This window comes from Nyctereutes procyonoides, unplaced genomic scaffold (assembly GCF_905146905.1).
Source record: "Nyctereutes procyonoides isolate TBG_1078 unplaced genomic scaffold, NYPRO_anot_genome, whole genome shotgun sequence".
In the NCBI taxonomy this organism is placed as follows: Eukaryota; Metazoa; Chordata; class Mammalia; order Carnivora; family Canidae; genus Nyctereutes; species Nyctereutes procyonoides.
In genome coordinates, this window is record NW_026575159.1 from 32,052,251 (window position 1) to 32,068,259 (window position 16,009).

The window sequence follows — 16,009 nt, forward strand, 5'->3', positions numbered from 1 at the left end:
ACCCCGGTGCAGGAAGGAAGCCAAGGGACAGCGGCTTAGCCCCAAGGCCGTGTGCCCCCAAGACTCCACAATGAAAATGGCCCTGCTAGGTTCCCGATCCTCACGTGCATTTAAAGCAGGAAGCACCATGTCCAGGGCAGCACCACGGCAGCAACGGCCGTCCCTCCGGGGTTTGCGGAGACGTAATGCACAAACCAGACACTGCGTCCCCTCAGCCGCCGGGGGAGGCCCCAACAGGCCAGCGGGGTGGCCAGGCTGGAACCCGAAGGCGGAGCAATGAAACACAGTCACGGCCCAGAGGTGCACAGGGAGGGTGCGCGCCTCCGCCTATAGTCCCTGCCAGCCTCAGCGTGGGTGGCGGGGAGCCTGCCGGCAGCCACGGGACAGACGCTCACGTCTTCACACAGGCAAGCCGGGCACCCTGCTCTTCCCTGCACGGAGTACTGAGGGACAAGCAGCTGAACACAGAAGCCCGACACTGCTAGAGATCTGACCGGCTCGCTTACTGCTGGGTCGCACATACACACCTAAGACTAACTTCTAGACGCCTCAGCAAAATTTAGGAACAAACAGGCAGTAAGTGCAATCTTCCAGGGCACACGGGTGTCAGACTATGCCGCAGACCTGGAACCAAGCCCACACATGCCCGCGGGGCCACCGGCCTGCCCTTGGGGCAACCTGCAGGCCTGGGCAGACAGTCTGCTTGCATTAGGGGGCGCAGTCCCCACGTCCTGCGGCCTAGCCCCAGGGGTGAGACACCCTGGCAACGTGGAGGAACTCTCAGGAGCCTGATGAGGCTGAGCGAGTCCATGGCAGTCACCAGCAGGGTGACGATGCGCCACCCATAAAGCCACAAGTAGGGACGGCCGCCACATGGCAACCGAGCCCCGAGGGAAAACACTAGCCTGTCATCTGGCTGCGGGCACTGCCGTCAGGTGGCTCAAGGGCAGGCTTTCCTCCCTCGGACAGATACCTCCACCCATGCGCGCGGCTTGGCCGGAGAACACGGGGCCAGAATCTGCCAGCACGGTCCTAGGTTCTGGCCACGGGACGCTCCGGTCAGCTTCGGGCTTGGTGGGCCCTTCCAGAACAGTGGCTCATGTTCCCATGCCAGGATGGAAAGCACAGTAAGCCCGCGATGACACAGACACACGGGGATGGGCCATCTTGAGCGGCCGAGACCCCACGCCGGGCGCCCCAACCTCCTGGGCCAGCTCTGGGCCACCTGCGTGGGCTGTGCGGACGTCAGTGCTTGCCAGCTGTGGATGAGCAGGGCAGAGGGGAGGCCTCCGGGGGGGTCTCGAGTTTGACCACGGCCCTAAGGGCCATGCACCGCCGCTTCACCTGCCGCTGCCTGGCAAACACCGAGTGCAGTGCGCGCAGCTGCCCCACCTCCTGTGCTGTGAAGCAGGGCTGCCCCTCGGCGAAGCGGACCACAGCATCAAAGGACGCCGCTGCCTGCTCCCAGGCGGCCTCATCACCGTCCTTCTCGGCCGGCTCCAGGCTCCCCGCAGCCGGGGCCGGGTCCTCCCCGGCCGCACAGCCTGGCCCGCTCCGCTCGGTGGCTGTGCCGCGGTGAAGTCGGCTGCCAGGGCGACCGGGGACCTCTCTACCCAGCTCCAGGATGTGCGCGAAAGTCTGATCGTGAGGCTTCACCTGGAGGCCATCTGGATCCTCGTCAGAAGACGAGCCTTCGGCAAACGTGACTGCGGGCCACAGCTTCTTCCAGGCACGGCTGAAGACGTGGCCTGGCACAGCGCTCCAGGCGCAGGCCACGTTGAAGACGGCGTCGTTGGTGCTGTAGCGGGGGTGGCAGCCCTGCAGCGGGCCGGGGGGGTTGAGGAAGTGCCTCATGAAATCCCTCCGAATGCCCTGGTCCATGGGCTGAATCAAGGAGGTGACGCTGGCAGGCAGAAAGATGGTGAAGATGTTCCCAGAGACCAACTCGGCCTCCCGTGGCCGGGCGCGGGCATGGTCCAGCAGCAGGATGGCTTTGCCGTCCTCGGGCAGACCCGCCGCTCTGAAGTGCTCCTTCACAGACGGGACGAAGATATGATGGAACCAGTCAGAAAAAATCTCCTTGTCCACCCACGCGTTACCCTGGGCCTTGTACGCCACAGGCAGGTGCTGGATGCCCCCAAAAGCCCGGGGGGCACCGCATTTCCCGATCACCAGGGGTTTGATTTTGTGGGAGCCGGTGGCGTTGGCACACATCAGGACGGTCAGCCTGTCCTTGTTCTGCCGGACGCCAGGCGCTGGACCGCCCTCCAGGCCGGGATTCGGCAAGCACCGCCAGAAAAGGCCGGTCTCATCAGCGTTGTAAACCTGCTCAGGGGACAGGCCGTGCTCAGCAGTCAGGCTCTGGAAAAACCCACAGAACTGCTCGGCCGCTCGGTGGTCAGCCCCCTGTCTTTCCCCGGATGCGTCCAGCTTCTTAATGCCGTGTCTGGCCTTAAACCGCCACAGCCACCCGCCAGAGAACACGCAGGGCTCCGTCAGCTGCATCTGCTCGTAGAAGTCCTTGGCCTTTTCGATGAGCATGGGGCCGGAGACGGGCACGCCCTCGGCGCGCTTGCCCAGGAACCACTCGTACAGCACGCGGTCCAGGTGCTCGAGCTTGGGCGTGTGCAGGGTGCGCCGCTGCTCCAGGGCCTTGTTGGAATCCGAGTTGGCAAAGAAGCGGAGCAGCTGCGCCTTGTGCGCCTTGATGTCATATAAGGTGGACATACCCACGTTGTACTCCTGCATCAGCACCTTCCTGCTCTCCCCCTTCTCCAGCCGCGTGCAGATGTCAATCTTCTCCTTCAGGGTCAGCACCACCCTCTTGCGCTTCTCCCCCGGGCTCCTCCCAGCCGCCTGCTTGGAGGCCATTGGGGGTGGCTTGTCCCCAGCAGCTGGGGGGACACACACAGGGGGGGGGCGGTCCTAGCAGACTCCTTGCCCCCTCTCCTCTGCTCCCTCACCTGCCTGTCCCGTCCCACCGAGCCTGGGTCACCATGGGCACAGCCTCTCCTTCGTTCCCCCCTCCAGTGTCAGCCGCCCCTCACCCCGGCTGTTGCTGGTCTTCCGGGCTCCTGGTCCTCTCTGCGGGAGGGGATACTGGCACACTGGGGGTTCCTGGGGGACCTGTCCACCTGCTGGAACCTCTGGCCTTCTGAGGCGGATGGTGGCAGCTCCTTCCTTCAAACGTGGACCATCGAGTACCGGGGTCCTGGGGACAGTTTCCAGTTAAACAAGGTTGTGCGGTCTGTGCTGGGGACGCCTTTCTGGGCTCAAGGCACTGTCTTGCCCGCCGTGCTTTAGGAACTGGAAAGCACAACAGAGGAAGAAAGGACGTCAGGGACCATGTACCTGGGCCACCTGCACGCAAGTCCTTGCTACCTCGGGCACGTGGGGAAGCTGCAGCAGAGCGTCGCAGGGGTGACCAACACGGGAGCCGGCTGAGGGGCGTGACGTCCGGGAGGCCGCCCAGCTGCGCAGCGGGCTCCTCCAGCGACCTCCCGGTCAGCACGGCTCTTTCCGGCTGGATGCCTCCCTGTGCTGCTGAGCAGACGTGCGTGGCAGAGTTGAGGCATCCTGGCTGGATCCTTCAGGAGCCGCCCCTGCTGTGCCTCGCTGGCTAAGACGCCACCGTCCTCCAGCCCGTGAGGAGTCAAGGGCTGCTGCCCTGACAGTGACCGCCCCGCTGGCCTACTCGGTGCAGTTTGCTGGCACGGTCGTCTGCCACACAGCCTGCGTGTCCCCTCACTTCCTTCATGACCTGACCCCCCGCCTGTCACTCCGCTCCCACCCAGGAGGGATGGCCGGTCACCAGGGCGCCCACTACAGCCGGCTCGCTGCCTGCCATCACGTCCCGCAGTGAAGGGCGTGCAGGACTCACGGGTGGGCTTCCAGCAACTCCCCACCCAGCCTGCCACCCAGACCCTTACAGTGGCTGCGTCCTCCCTGTGGGAATGCTGAGGCCACGGGACCACTCATGCAGCCCCTTGAGACCACAACTCAAGAAAAATGAAGTTTATTCAAATGTAGGGACAGCACCAAAGACAGACCGTAGGCCCGTCTCCAGCCAGCTCTGGGCACGTCCTCCCCCCCGAGCCAGCCTCCTGGCCACGTGAGTGCGCTGCTCCTTCAGGGCTCCTAGCTGCATCCTACTTACTGGGCACGAGTGTGTGACCATGGAGAAGGAAAGGGCTCGACTGCCTTGCGATGTTCCCTCAGCAGCACAGGAAGAGAACCAGAGACTAACTCCAAGCACAGCAGGGGGGGCGGGGGAGGGGGAGGGAGGAGCTGGGCCTGCAGGCTGGTGTGGACGCCTCCCCGCCCTGCCCTGGGGGCTGTGCAGGCGGACGGGTCCAGCTTGCCAGACATACTCTTTAAGCTGAAACCCACATATTCTGATGTTGTGAAACAACTTCTTAAACCAAAAGCTAACTAACCTAGCAGAGCAAGAGAATGAAGGAGGTGTCTGTGTGTGGATTCAAAGCCAGCACTGAGGCCCGGGCCACAGGGCCACAGAACCACAGAACCCGGGGGTGGGGGGGGTGCACAGAGGGGGCAGGAGGGCAAGGAGGGCAAGGAGGGCGCACCCCTTCACAGCTCCCTTGTCCTTCCAGGGAAGAGGGGACCTTAGACCCAGCCTGAGGGGTTAAGGAGAAGGAAGTGGAGGAGGGGGCAGGGGGGGCTGTCTGGAGAAATAGTAAAGAGAAGAGGTACCCTGGATGCCCCCGAGGTAGATGAGGGAGGGAGACAAGGGAAGGCTCCAGGGGAGAGGAGGGCTGAGGAGGGAGCGCTGGGGGCACCTGCTGGGGACACGGGGCAGGAGGGGGTCCTGTAGGGCTGTTGGGGGAGGTTCCTGGGAGGGGTGGGGGTATCTTGGGGAGCTGTGGGGGTGGTCCTGGGGGGCGTGGGGGGTCCTGGAGGGCTGTGGGGAGGTATCTTGCGGGGCTGTCTGGGGCGGGGGTCCTGGGGGGCTGTTGGGGGGTTCCTGGGAGGGGTGGGGGTATCTTGGGGAGCTGTCGGGGTGGTCCTGGGGGGCTGTGGGGGGGGTCCAGGGGGGCTGCCGGGCGGGGGGGTCCTGGAGGGCTTCCCGGGGGGGGGTCTTGGGGGGCTGCCGGGGGGGGGGTCCTGGAGGGCTTCCCGGGGGGGGTCCTGGGGGGCTGCCCGGGGTGGGGGTCCTGGGGGGCTGCCCGGGGGGTCCCGGCGGCAGCGCAGGCCGCGGCGTGGCGGGAACCGGGCCCGTGTTCCGGCAGCGTCTCCTCCGCGGGGCCGCCCGGGGCAACGGGACACACCGGGAAGGGAACAAGGGAGACGGTGCGAGTCCGGGGCGCAGGTCCCGGGGCGCAGGTCCGGCGCGCACCCCGTGGCCCAGACTCCGCACCGCGGGGCCGGGACAGAGGAGCCCGCCCGGGAGCCCGCCGCCCCCGCCGCCCCCGCCGCGGCCCCCCTCACCTGCCGACCCGCCGCCGCCGCCGCCGGAAGTGCCCCGCTGTCCCCGCCCCCGGCCCGCGCCCGCCTCCCCGGCCGCTTCCGGGACGCTCTAGGCGGCGGGAGGACTGGGCCGTCCTCTCGGTGTCCGCGCGGGCCCCGCCCCGCCCCGCCCCCTGCACCTGCCGCTCAGGCGCACCTGCTGGAGCCGCGTCCACTGTGCGCTGCGGGACCCGGGGCTCCCGCCCACCCGGCGGACGGGGGCGCGGCAGGGCGGGCCCTTCCCTCCGTGAAACGCGGCGGCCGGCGCGGCTTTCGTGCCCCCGGGCCGCGTCCTCAGCTGGCGCCGCATCCACGCGTGATGGTGACGTGTGCGACTTCAGAGCTCCGCCACCTGCCCTGGGCCTGACGCCGTCGTGAGCGGAGCCCGCTGGGGGCCCTGGGATGGGGCGAATGCGGCTTGCGTGGCGGGGACAGATGTGAGCCCTTGGAGCCCAGCGAGCCCCGGGAGGCCGACCGGTGCCCCCCACACACCCCCGCCCCAGAACCTAGGGGTCCGTGACCTCAGGTGGCAGCGGGGGCTTTGCAGATAGGGTCAACTTAAGAGTCTTGAGATGGGGAGATGATCCAGATTATGGGGTGGGGCAGGCGGTGTAACCACGGGGTCTCGTGGAGGCGGGGTGGGGGGACAGTCGGGGAGCTCCTGTCGGCGGGAGCAGGGGACAAGAGGAAATGTCACGAGACACACAGGTAGGAGTGTGTGCTTTGCAGGTGAGGAGGGGCTGCAGGCCGAGGAGCCTCCAGGAGGAGCAGGGCCCTGCCCCCGGGTGTGGTACTTCAGCCCGCGGAAGGCCTAGTGTTTGTCACACGGCCACGGGGCCTGAGAGACTTCCATAGCCCCCCCATTCACTTTCTGCCCTGGGCTCCCTCCCCCCCCACAGGATTCCCCGCCGGCCCTCCCCACACCCTTGCCCCAGGTGACCAGGGTCTCAGCAGTACCAGCGGGCACAGACGTCCCAGCTCCCCCCCATGCCAGGACACCTCTGGGGAACCCTCCCCGCACCTCCGTGTGCACTGTCCACATTTCCAGACCCGAGTCCTGACACCGCCCAGACTTGCCCCTGCCCCATGCTCCCCACCTCTGCGGTCACTCGGGCCGTCCCCACCCCGCCCGCCCGAATGACCAGCAGCCCTGCCCAGCCCCACCCTCCCCACTGGCCTCCCCACTCCCACGGCCACTCTGTCCCTGGCCCTGGCCCAGGTTGCCTCACTTCTGTATTCCCCCCATCAGCCATTGATGAAGCACCCCAGAACTCAGTGACTCCAAACAGTAACCATTTTGCTGCATATGGTTCTGTGGGTCAGGAATTTGGGGATGCTAGAAGCAGATGTGTTTGACAGGAGAAAACGGGACTGAGCAGGGTCTCCTGGGGCAGCCAGGTGGCCCCCCTGGGAAGGCTGGCTCCATCGCTGTGTGTGACGGTCTGCTGCCACCTCGTGGACACGGGATTGCATGCACCTCCCAGACCCTGCACGGGCTCCCATGGTCACCCGGGGACTGCTCTGGTGGAGAAGGGGTCAGAAAGGGAGGAGGAGGAGAAAGAACTGGTGTATCCTGACTACTGGCACCCCCATCACCCCCAATGCATAGGACTGAGCCCCCCGACCACACCTGATCACAACAGCCTCCCCATCCCTGTTCACAGCCAGAGTGACCTTGAGAGCATCAGTGGGCCCCCATCCCCCCACCGGCTTCCCAGCGGGCCCCACAGAATGGTCCCCAGCAGGCCGCACCACATCTGCCTCTCACCACCCCCTGCAAGCCCACGGGAGTTCCTTCCCAGCAGGTGGTCCCTCAGCCCGCCTCCCCCAGGAGCAGAGCTTCTCACCCAGACACTGGAGGCCTCAGGTGGGGACACATCACCAGCCAGTCCCAGAAGGGGGCTCTTGGGGTGACAGGTCTCTCCTGGCAAGGAAGGGGGCCTCAGCTCCAGGTGAGGGTGCCTGTGAATTCCACACCCTGTGGCCATGGGGCGGCGCTGCCTGAGGCAGGCGGGGTGTCCTGGGCTCAGTGACCCTGCTCCAGGAGGGAGGGGAGTGGGGCAGAGAAGACGGACCAGGGAACAAGCAGGGGGCTGGACTGAAGGCCACAGGCAGGGCGGGGGGGAGGTTGGGGCAGAGCTCCGGACGGTGCCAGGACGCCTTGGGAGAACCAGGGGCCCGAAGCCCTTCGCAGGATTACAGGCGGACGGGCACCCGGGCTGGGAGTGGGTAGGCCGTGGGGGCTTGGCCACGGTGGGTGGCGGGTCATACACAGGCCCCCAGGGCCCCCCGTGGGACCAGTGCCCCAGTACGCACACACACAGCTTGCTAGATGCCTTAATCCCAAGAACCCAAACTGGGAGTCCAGGCCCTGAGCACGCTTTCTCCCGACTGTCAGTGGTCTGGCAGCGTGCCGATCCCCCTCTGGGTTCTACGAATGAGCTTTTCTAAAGGCAAGGTCTACAAAAGTGGAAGGTGAAGTCAGTGGTGGTTTTGTCATTAACATACCATCTTTATTTTTTAAATTAATTCTGCATAAAATGAGGTCCCTGGGGGGCTCAGTGGTTGAGTGCCTGCCTTTGGCCCAGGGCGTGATCCTGGAGACCCGGGATCGAGTCCCACATCGGGCTCCCTGCATGGAGCCTGCTTCTCCCCCTGCCTGTGTCTCTGCCTCTCTCTCTCTTTGTCTCTCATGAATAAATAAATAAAATCTTAAAAAAATAATTCTGCATAAAATATAAGATTCGTCCAAAATGGTGTCCACTCAAGTGTGGGACAGGGCTATGGTCAGTGACCCCCCCTCCCAGGGCCTGGCCCTGCTGCCAGTCCCCCCCCCCACCTTCCCTCCTGGCAACGGGGGAGAGGGGAATGTGAGCGGGCTGGATCTCAGGAGAACCCAACGGGTTGGGCGGGTCAGTGGAGAGCCAAGAGAGAACAGGAAAATCTGGGGCCCAGAAGGTGACAGCAGAGCAGAGGAGAGGACGGGGGCTAAGCGTGAGTCATGTCGGATACATGCCCTGACCCCGTTCACTGCCGGGAGGGGCTGCAGGGAGTCGTGCCCCTTAGCGACAGACCTTCCCGGGGAAATGGGACACGGGGGGGATCCAGCCTCGGTCTAGGCCGAGGGGCTGCACTCAGTGTGTGCCCAAAGCACGGATGGTGAGCCAGGACGCAGTCAGGGACCGGGGCAGGTCCTCTGGGTGACCAGGTCAGGGCTTACTTGGTGAACAGGGTCGGAGTTCAGACTGTGAACCTAGTTCAGGCCTGGTTTGGGGCTGAGGTGAGAGGTCAGCCTGCGACCAGGGGTGGAGTTTAATACCCGAGTCTAGGGCGTCCCTGCGGTGGCTGCAATATTTGAGCCACGGCTCCCAGGCCGGCGGCCCAGTCAACTCAGGCTGTCGTAACAAAACACTCCAGACCGGGTGATAAAAACAACACAGTTTGTTTCCCACAGCTCCGGAGGCTGCAGGTCTGAGGTTGGGGTGCCGGCAGCGTCGGGGTCTGGCGAGGACCCGCTTCCTGGCCTGCAGACGGCCCCGCTCTCGAGGTCCTCGCGTGGTGGAAGGAGCTCTGTGTCTGATCTTATCAGGGCATGAACCCCATGGCGGGGGGGGGGGGGGGCACCTTCATGACCTCATTGGAACCATCATCTCCCAGAGGCCCCACCTCCAAACACCGTCACCTCGGGGTTGGGCCTCCAACATAGGAATTTTGGGGGTGGGGAGGGACATAACTCAGACCGGAGCAAGGTACACCCATTCCATCCCAACAGCCCCGAAATCCTAACTCATTTCAGCGCCAGCTCAGACTAGTAAAGTCCGAAGGCCCGTCTGGGACCATGTGAATCAGGTCTGGGTGAGACTAGGATCCTCCAGCTGGAAACCTGGGCGAGTAGACAAGTCGTGTGCTTCCAGAAGACAGTGACGACACCGGCACGGCCACCACCTCCCGTTCCCCAAAGGAGCGATGGGAAGGAAGGAGGCTGTAGGGGATCCCAGGCAAGCCCCGGGGCCAGCCAGGCCGACTTCGTTGGCTCCTCAGACCCCAGGCAACCCCGTTTGGTCTGATTCTCTGCCCTCCATACCCACCCGCTCTGGGCAGGGCCCCATCCCGGCGGGTCTGCCCAGGTCAGGCTGGCCACGTCCTTGTCGTGGCGTGTCCTATGCGGGGTGCTGAGCAGCATTGTCAGCCTGCACCCCCGGGAAGCCACTAGCAGCCCCTGCTGGGACACGGCATGTCTTCAGGCATCGCCAAACGTCCCCCGGGCACAGAAGGACCCTGCTTGAGAACCTCGGCCGCAATCCCCGCATATCAAATCAGATTAACAAACATTTGTGCACCTGTCAATATTTGAGGAATGAATGTTCCAGGCTGGTGCTAGGTGCTGGGTGCCTTGAATAAAAAGGCAGATAAGAAAGGCTCCAGGGCAGGGCACCCCTAGTCCCAGGGAGGGAGCTGGGGGTGAGCAGACAGGCAGACTGCCACACATGAAACGGTGAAGTCACACACGTTGTGCCCCGTGCCGCACCTGAGTGATGGGACTGGGGCTGCAGTGGGGGTGTCCAGGGAGAAGGTTCTGAGCGGCCAGGAAGGAGTCTGGCAGAGGGGCCACACTCCCCCACTCCGCAGTGACCCTAAGCAAGGTCCTGGCCCTCTTGGGGCCCCAAGCTCTTCACCTGCCAAGGGAAAGACCCCCCCCCCAGGAGGGCCCAGCGCGATGGGTGCTGGAGGGGGGGCGCTGTGCAGAAAAGGCCCTAGAGGCGCAGCGAATCCCAGGGAGCCCAGGGTCTCACCTCTGCCCCACATCACTGCGTTATCCGGTGAAGGGGTAGGAGCTGCCCCCCGCCAGGACCTGGGGCACGGAGCCTGCTCCCCCAGCCAGTGCCCTGCCAGCAACATGTGCTCGGCCCTGCCGTGTCCCAGGGGCAACTCCAGGACGGTGAGGTCAGATGACAAAGTGAGGTCAAGATGCCCACCCCCCAGGGCCAGGAGAGCATTGGGAAGGGAGAGGTGCTGTCCCCACCTCTGGGAGGGACCTGCCAGCCCCCAGATGCGTGGGGTCAGCGGTGGTGGGTGGGCCCGTAGCTGCCAGCACTCAGCTGCACACTCCAGGGCGCATGGGGAGGCTGTTTACAAAGGGAGGGTCATGTTTCGAGGGGCCCCAGGCCAAGAGCAGCAGGAAGCCACCGACCCCGGGGCTTGGAGGGGTGGGGGGACAGAGTGGTTACCACGGGCTGGCCAGGGCCGGTGGGCAGGGAGGAGGCCGGTCCCGTGCACACGGCCACTCACGGCCCCTGCAGCCGGAAGACACGGCCCGGCCTCTGCACGTTCCCCCCGGGGTCTTCAGCCAGAGGGAGCCCTTCCCGCCCCTTTCCGGGCGCCAGGGCACAAGCAAGGAGGAGAGCGGGCCTGGGCGCAGACAGCGTCCAGCCTGGTGCCGACCCCCGTCCTCCTCCTCCTCCTCCTCTTCCTCCTCCTCCTCCTCCAGAGGCCGCCAACGCTTGATTTCACAGACTCCCTTGCAGCTAAAGCTCCGTGTTGTGTGGGGACTAAGTAGGGTCTGGAGGGTGCAGCGTGCACCTGGCTGCACACGTTTCCTCGCACCACATCTGTGCCGGCCGCCCTCCAGCCTCGGGGGCTTCCCCGACCGGCCCCCCTGCTCCCACCACCCCCCCCCAGCCCGTGGCACCTCTCGATGCAGCCATTCGAGGCCTGTTGCCCCTGGGTGACCAGGAGGCCTGGGAGCAAGAGCAGCCCCGAGGGAGGCTGGCCCTCGACCTTGGCTGAAGGACCAGGGGAATGAATGGTTCTCAGGAAAGCGGTCACCCTCCTCTGGCCTCACTGCACCCCCTGGGGTGCCTGGGACCTGGCCGTGGGTGGGGAGGGTGCCCCTGCCCCAGGGCAGGCCCTGCCTCCCGGAAGCAGACAGGAGGACAAAGGGAGTGGCGGGTGCAGCCTGGCAGGGCGGCCGGAGATTGGGATCTGCCCGCCCCGCAGGCCTTGCTGGCCGTGGGGAGCCCGTCCGTGTTGACAGTGGGCTGCAGAGCCTCCCCCTTGCTGGTCAAAGCGATATAAAGCCACCCTGAGGTCCAGGCCACCGCTGCCCGCTGGTGACCATGAAGGCTATCCTCCTCGCCCTGCTGGCCGCTGCCTTGGCCCTGCGGCCAGGTGAGACCTCCGCCACTGTGGGGTGGGGCCGTGGGAGCTGGGATGGGTGGGGGCAAGCCAGGGAGCCCAGAGGGGCACCCAGAGAGAGGACCCACCCAGAAGGACAGAGAGAGGAGCTGGAGGTGGGGGGACAGGGAGGAGGACGCTAGGTGGCAGGTAAGCGAGGCAGCAGCAGGAAGAAGGGGCTTCGGTCCTTGCCGGTGTTCCCCTCGGAGCAGGTGCAGGAGGGACTCACCCAGAGGCAGGCAGGGCACAGGGCTTCTAGTCCTTTACCCGCCGTGGCGTGGGGCCTGGCTCTCCGATGGCCAGACCGACGGACGGCGGCGCAGGGAACCTGCAGGGTTGGGGGAGGCACTGGGGAAATGCCTCGAGGTAAGAAGTGCCACAGAGGCAAGGAGGGCAGAATGGGGTGGGGGGGGGCCCTGGGAGGCGTCCCGAGAGCACCCGAGGCCCGGCCCCGGGTCCGCTGAGGGCAGCCAGGACAGCAGACACAGGCTATGGAAACCGGGCAGGCCTCTGCTGCTCTGGTCCCGACACCGGGCCCAGCTGGGGCTCTTCCCGCCCTGGGGCGTCCCTAAACCTCTTAGAGACTTAGCTTCTTCCTCTGGGAAGTGGGGATTGTGACGATGGCCCCCAAGGCTGCTGGGGGTCGGCTCGTGTGTGGGCACAGGGCTGGCTGCACGGGGCTGGCATCCCAGCTCCATCAGTGTGCTGACCGGAAGGGACCGCATCATGACCGGCACCCAGGGGCCCACGCAGGGTCTCCTGGCACAGGGGACGCCTGGGAGGAGTTGGGGGCTGGGGGACTGGGCTGGATTCACACAAGCTGTTAGAGACCATGATGGAAGGGCCTGGATGGTGGCATGAGCGATCCTGGGAGGGGTCCTGCCCACCCCGCCGCCCTCAGCTGCCCAGCACCCAGCTGGGCCTCCTGCCAAGTGGGGTGAGCCAGTTCCCGCGCTGGGGCGTGTAGGCCCTTCCCTCTCAGACCACAGGCTGGGGCACAAAGGGTGGCTTCCCGGCACCATGGCAGCAAGTGGGCAGAGAAGCCTCCCTGGTGACACCCTGGGGCCGTCCTGGTTTGCAGTGGGCTCTTGTGCTCTTGCACACTCTCAGCACCTGGAAGGTGGTGCTTCCCCACTCTGTGGGAGGGCAGCCTCTGAGCACCCCGCCCCGCAGGCACCACCCTGGAGTGCTACTCCTGCAAGGCCCGCGTCAGCAACCAGGACTGCCAGCACGTGCAGAACTGCTCCCACTCCGAGACGCAGTGCTGGACCGAGCGCATCCGTGAGTGGCCCTGCCGCCCCTGCAGTCCTCCCGTGACCTGCCCAGACTCTCCCAGGGCGGGGTGTGGCTCTGCCCTGCCTCCCACCATCCCTTCTACTCCCTGCACACACCCCCGGTGGTAGGGGCTCAAAAAACCTCCTGTCCACCTGCTGACTTCTTCATCTATCCACCCCCAGATACAGGTGCTTAGCTTCCCATCCATTCATCCCCCCATCCCTTGTCTGTCTGTCCATCACTCAACCCTTTACCATCCATCCCCCTTCCATCACTCGTTCATCCACCCATCCATCCCCCTCCCTCATCCCTGCATCCATCCATCCCTCCTTCATCCATCCATCCCCCCTTCCATCACTCATCCATCCCCCCTGCTGCCACTTACCAATCCCTCCCATCACTCATCTACCCATCCATCCATCCATCCCTCCTTCATCCATCCATTCCCTCATCACTCACTCATCCACCCATCCATCCCCTCCCTCATCCACCCATCCATCCCTCCTTCATCCATCCATCCCCCTTTCCATCACTCATCCATCCACCCATCCATCACTCATTCACCCATTGCTGCATTTGTTCACTCATCAGGCATGTTGAGTGCCCAGCAGGTCTGGCTGGGCACGTGGACATGGATGAGGCCAGGTGCCTGCCCTGACACTGCTGGCAGTCTGGGGTAGTCAACTCTAGAGTTTCAGTTAGAGTGGGGACAGGAAGAGGGCCATGGGCATGGGGACAAGGCCAGGTGGGTGAGCATCCAGGACCCAGCCCTAGCTGAGCGGCCCTTACTCCCAGGTGCGGTTGGCGTCCTGACCCTCATTAGCAAGGGCTGCAGCTCGCACTGTGTGGAGGACTCACAGAACTACTACGTGGGCAAGAAGAACATCACGTGTTGCTCCACTGACCTGTGCAACGCCAGTGGGGCCCATGCCCTGCAGCCAGCCACTGTCACCCTGGCACTGCTCACTGTTCTCGGTGGCCTGCTGCTCTGGGGCCCTGGCCAGCTGTAAGATCCAGGAGGACCCCGCTGTCCCACGCTGGGCATTGATGTCCAGGGTCCCAGAGCACCCTTCACACACACCTGGCCCAGTTGAGACTCCTCCGAGACCCTAACTCAGCTTGGACTGTGCCCCTCTGCCCTCTCCAGCCTTCTGTGGCTCCCCCCACGAGCCCTGCCCAGCTCCTACTGCTCAGCAGGCTGGGTTCTATTGCTGTGGCACTGTCCCAAATCAGTAGAACCCACCCTGTACACAGTCTGTCCAACCCCAGGCTCCAGCCTACCCCACAACCCTTGCTCAGGCATCTCTTCCTCCAGGAAGTCTTCCCTGCCCACCCCCTCCATCAGCTAAGCCATGTCCCACCCATGGTGTCCCCCACCCCCAGCAAGGAGCTGGCACTCAGGAGGGCCCCATGAAGGCTGAGGGGTGTAAGGTCCCACGGGCCCCAAAAGATGAGGTGTGGAAGGGGTTCGAGCTCCCCATGGCCATGGGAGTCCTGGGGGCAGGAACCCCAGCACAGGGTAGGCCCTTAATAAAGTCCCCTTGACTTAGCTGCAGAGAGCTCCGTTCTTGCATGCCCCTGCGTGGGGTCAAGGCTGGGGTGCAGGCCTGTGTTGGGGTGCCACCTGGCCCCGTGTCCATGGGCTGTGGCCACGTGGGGTGGAGCTCCGGCCTGGCAGGAGCACATGATGGACGCCTGGAGGGAAGCAGCATCCTGGGGATCCCGGCTCTTGCTGTGTGGCCTCACTCATGTCCTTCGACCTCTCAGCCTCAGACACTTACCTGTGACCCCTCTGTGCTGTGAGGATTGAGGATTCACAGGACACGGGTTTCTGGGTGGGAGGGGCTGCTGCTGAGTGAGGTCCCCACGGCGGCCCCGCCCTGTCCTTCCCCTTCATTTGAGGAGAGCCCTTCCGTCTGTTTCTTAAAACTTTTTTTGTCTGTTGTAAGTTCTCCACATCCACAGTGAAAAAGTCAAACTATGCTGAAGGGTCCCCAGCAGACGGGCCTCCCTGCTCCCGACCACCTGTCCCTCCCCGCTCTAGGAGCCCCCAGCACTCCTCTTGGGGCTCCCCTCAGAGTACCTGTGGCCTGGCGGAGGCCACCTGAGGGGGGTGGGCCATGAGGGCCGCGGGCCAGGGCGGGGACCTGCACGAGGTGCTTCTGGTCCTGGTCCAAGACACACACCAAGTGGTAGCTGCAGCAGGATTCGAACTTGGGCTCTGGAGCTCTGGGTGGGGTGGAGCAGGGTCACACTGCCCAACAAGGTGGGGCCAGAGGCTCCGAGTCTCCCCCAGTGTGTCCCCAGGCAGGACACTGGGTCCCAGGGTCGCACCGTTGGGAGGGCAGAGTTCCCCACCGTACCCTTCCCAGCCCAGGCGCCCAGCTCCTGTTAGGGAGCTCTGGGCCGGAGCCTCTGCCACGATGCCCCTCTGACTCCAGTCCAGGGTCCGGTCCAGGGCCCAGAGTTCAGGGCCAGGCCTCTGTTTCCTGGAAGGGCACCACAGACCTGGGGTCCCTGGGCAGACCCTTAGGCCCATCGGGGTCTGGCCCGGGCTGGAGCTTGGGCCGACAGCAGATTGAGGACTGGTGGGCACCAAGGACGGGGCTTCCAGTGGAACTTTGTGCCTCCCTCCTGTGGGGCCCAGGCCTGTCGACTCTGTCCCGGTGACCACAGAGGACACTGGGTGCATCTGCCCAGCAAACAGTTGCGGAGCACCTACTCTGTTCCAGGCACTGTTCCAGGCACCCAGAAACTGCAGTCGCCTGGGCTTGGACGGATTCCCCCACCCCCCCCGACCTCTCTTGAAGCCCTGGAGCCACCCGAGGTCATGGAGCTTACAGAACAACGGGGCCTGGTGAACAGGACAAATATAGAAATACGTAGCAGTCAGCAGGCGAGCTCGAGAAAGAACACAGCACGGACAGAGGATCCCAAAGAGCGGTGTGGCTGGGCCTAGAAGCCCAGAGGGATGGGCCACAGCCCGCCGAGCAGGGTGGGGCGCCCACAGCGGCCCACACGTCAGGCACACCCTGGCAGGGGTGCCCCTCCCCACCCCCGACCTGGGCTCCAGCAGGAGGGGAGAGGGCGGGCG

The 16,009-nt window shown here is 64.9% G+C and overlaps 2 protein-coding genes across 2 annotated transcripts; one reads left to right on the top strand and one right to left on the bottom strand.

The window, feature by feature from the left end:
* Positions 1-1,245: 1,245 nt before the first annotated feature.
* Positions 1,246-5,479, bottom strand: JRK (Jrk helix-turn-helix protein). Its single transcript, XM_055314221.1, has 2 exons — positions 5,449-5,479; positions 1,246-3,306 (listed from the first exon to the last, which is right to left on the bottom strand). The coding sequence occupies exon 2, from the start codon at positions 2,869-2,871 to the stop codon at positions 1,246-1,248; it is 1,626 nt and encodes a 541-aa protein (XP_055170196.1). The 5' UTR covers positions 2,872-3,306; positions 5,449-5,479.
* A 5,787-nt stretch (positions 5,480-11,266) lies between these two features.
* Positions 11,267-14,423, top strand: PSCA (prostate stem cell antigen). Its single transcript, XM_055314331.1, has 3 exons — positions 11,267-11,634; positions 12,814-12,921; positions 13,711-14,423. Exons 1-3 carry the CDS (start codon positions 11,583-11,585, stop codon positions 13,923-13,925), a joined length of 375 nt encoding a protein of 124 aa, XP_055170306.1. The 5' UTR covers positions 11,267-11,582; the 3' UTR covers positions 13,926-14,423.
* The last annotated feature ends 1,586 nt before the right edge of the window (positions 14,424-16,009 follow it).

Excerpts from the sequence above, each read along its gene's own strand:
- JRK (XM_055314221.1), bottom strand. The coding sequence starts at position 2,871 with ATGGCCTCCAAGCAGGCGGCTGGGAGGAGCCCGGGGGAGAAGCGCAAG.
- PSCA (XM_055314331.1), top strand. The coding sequence starts at position 11,583 with ATGAAGGCTATCCTCCTCGCCCTGCTGGCCGCTGCCTTGGCCCTGCGG. Across the intron at positions 11,635-12,813 it reads TGCCTTGGCCCTGCGGCCAG|GCACCACCCTGGAGTGCTAC; the intron begins GTGAGACCTCCG and ends CCCGCCCCGCAG. Across the intron at positions 12,922-13,710 it reads GTGCTGGACCGAGCGCATCC|GTGCGGTTGGCGTCCTGACC; the intron begins GTGAGTGGCCCT and ends CCTTACTCCCAG.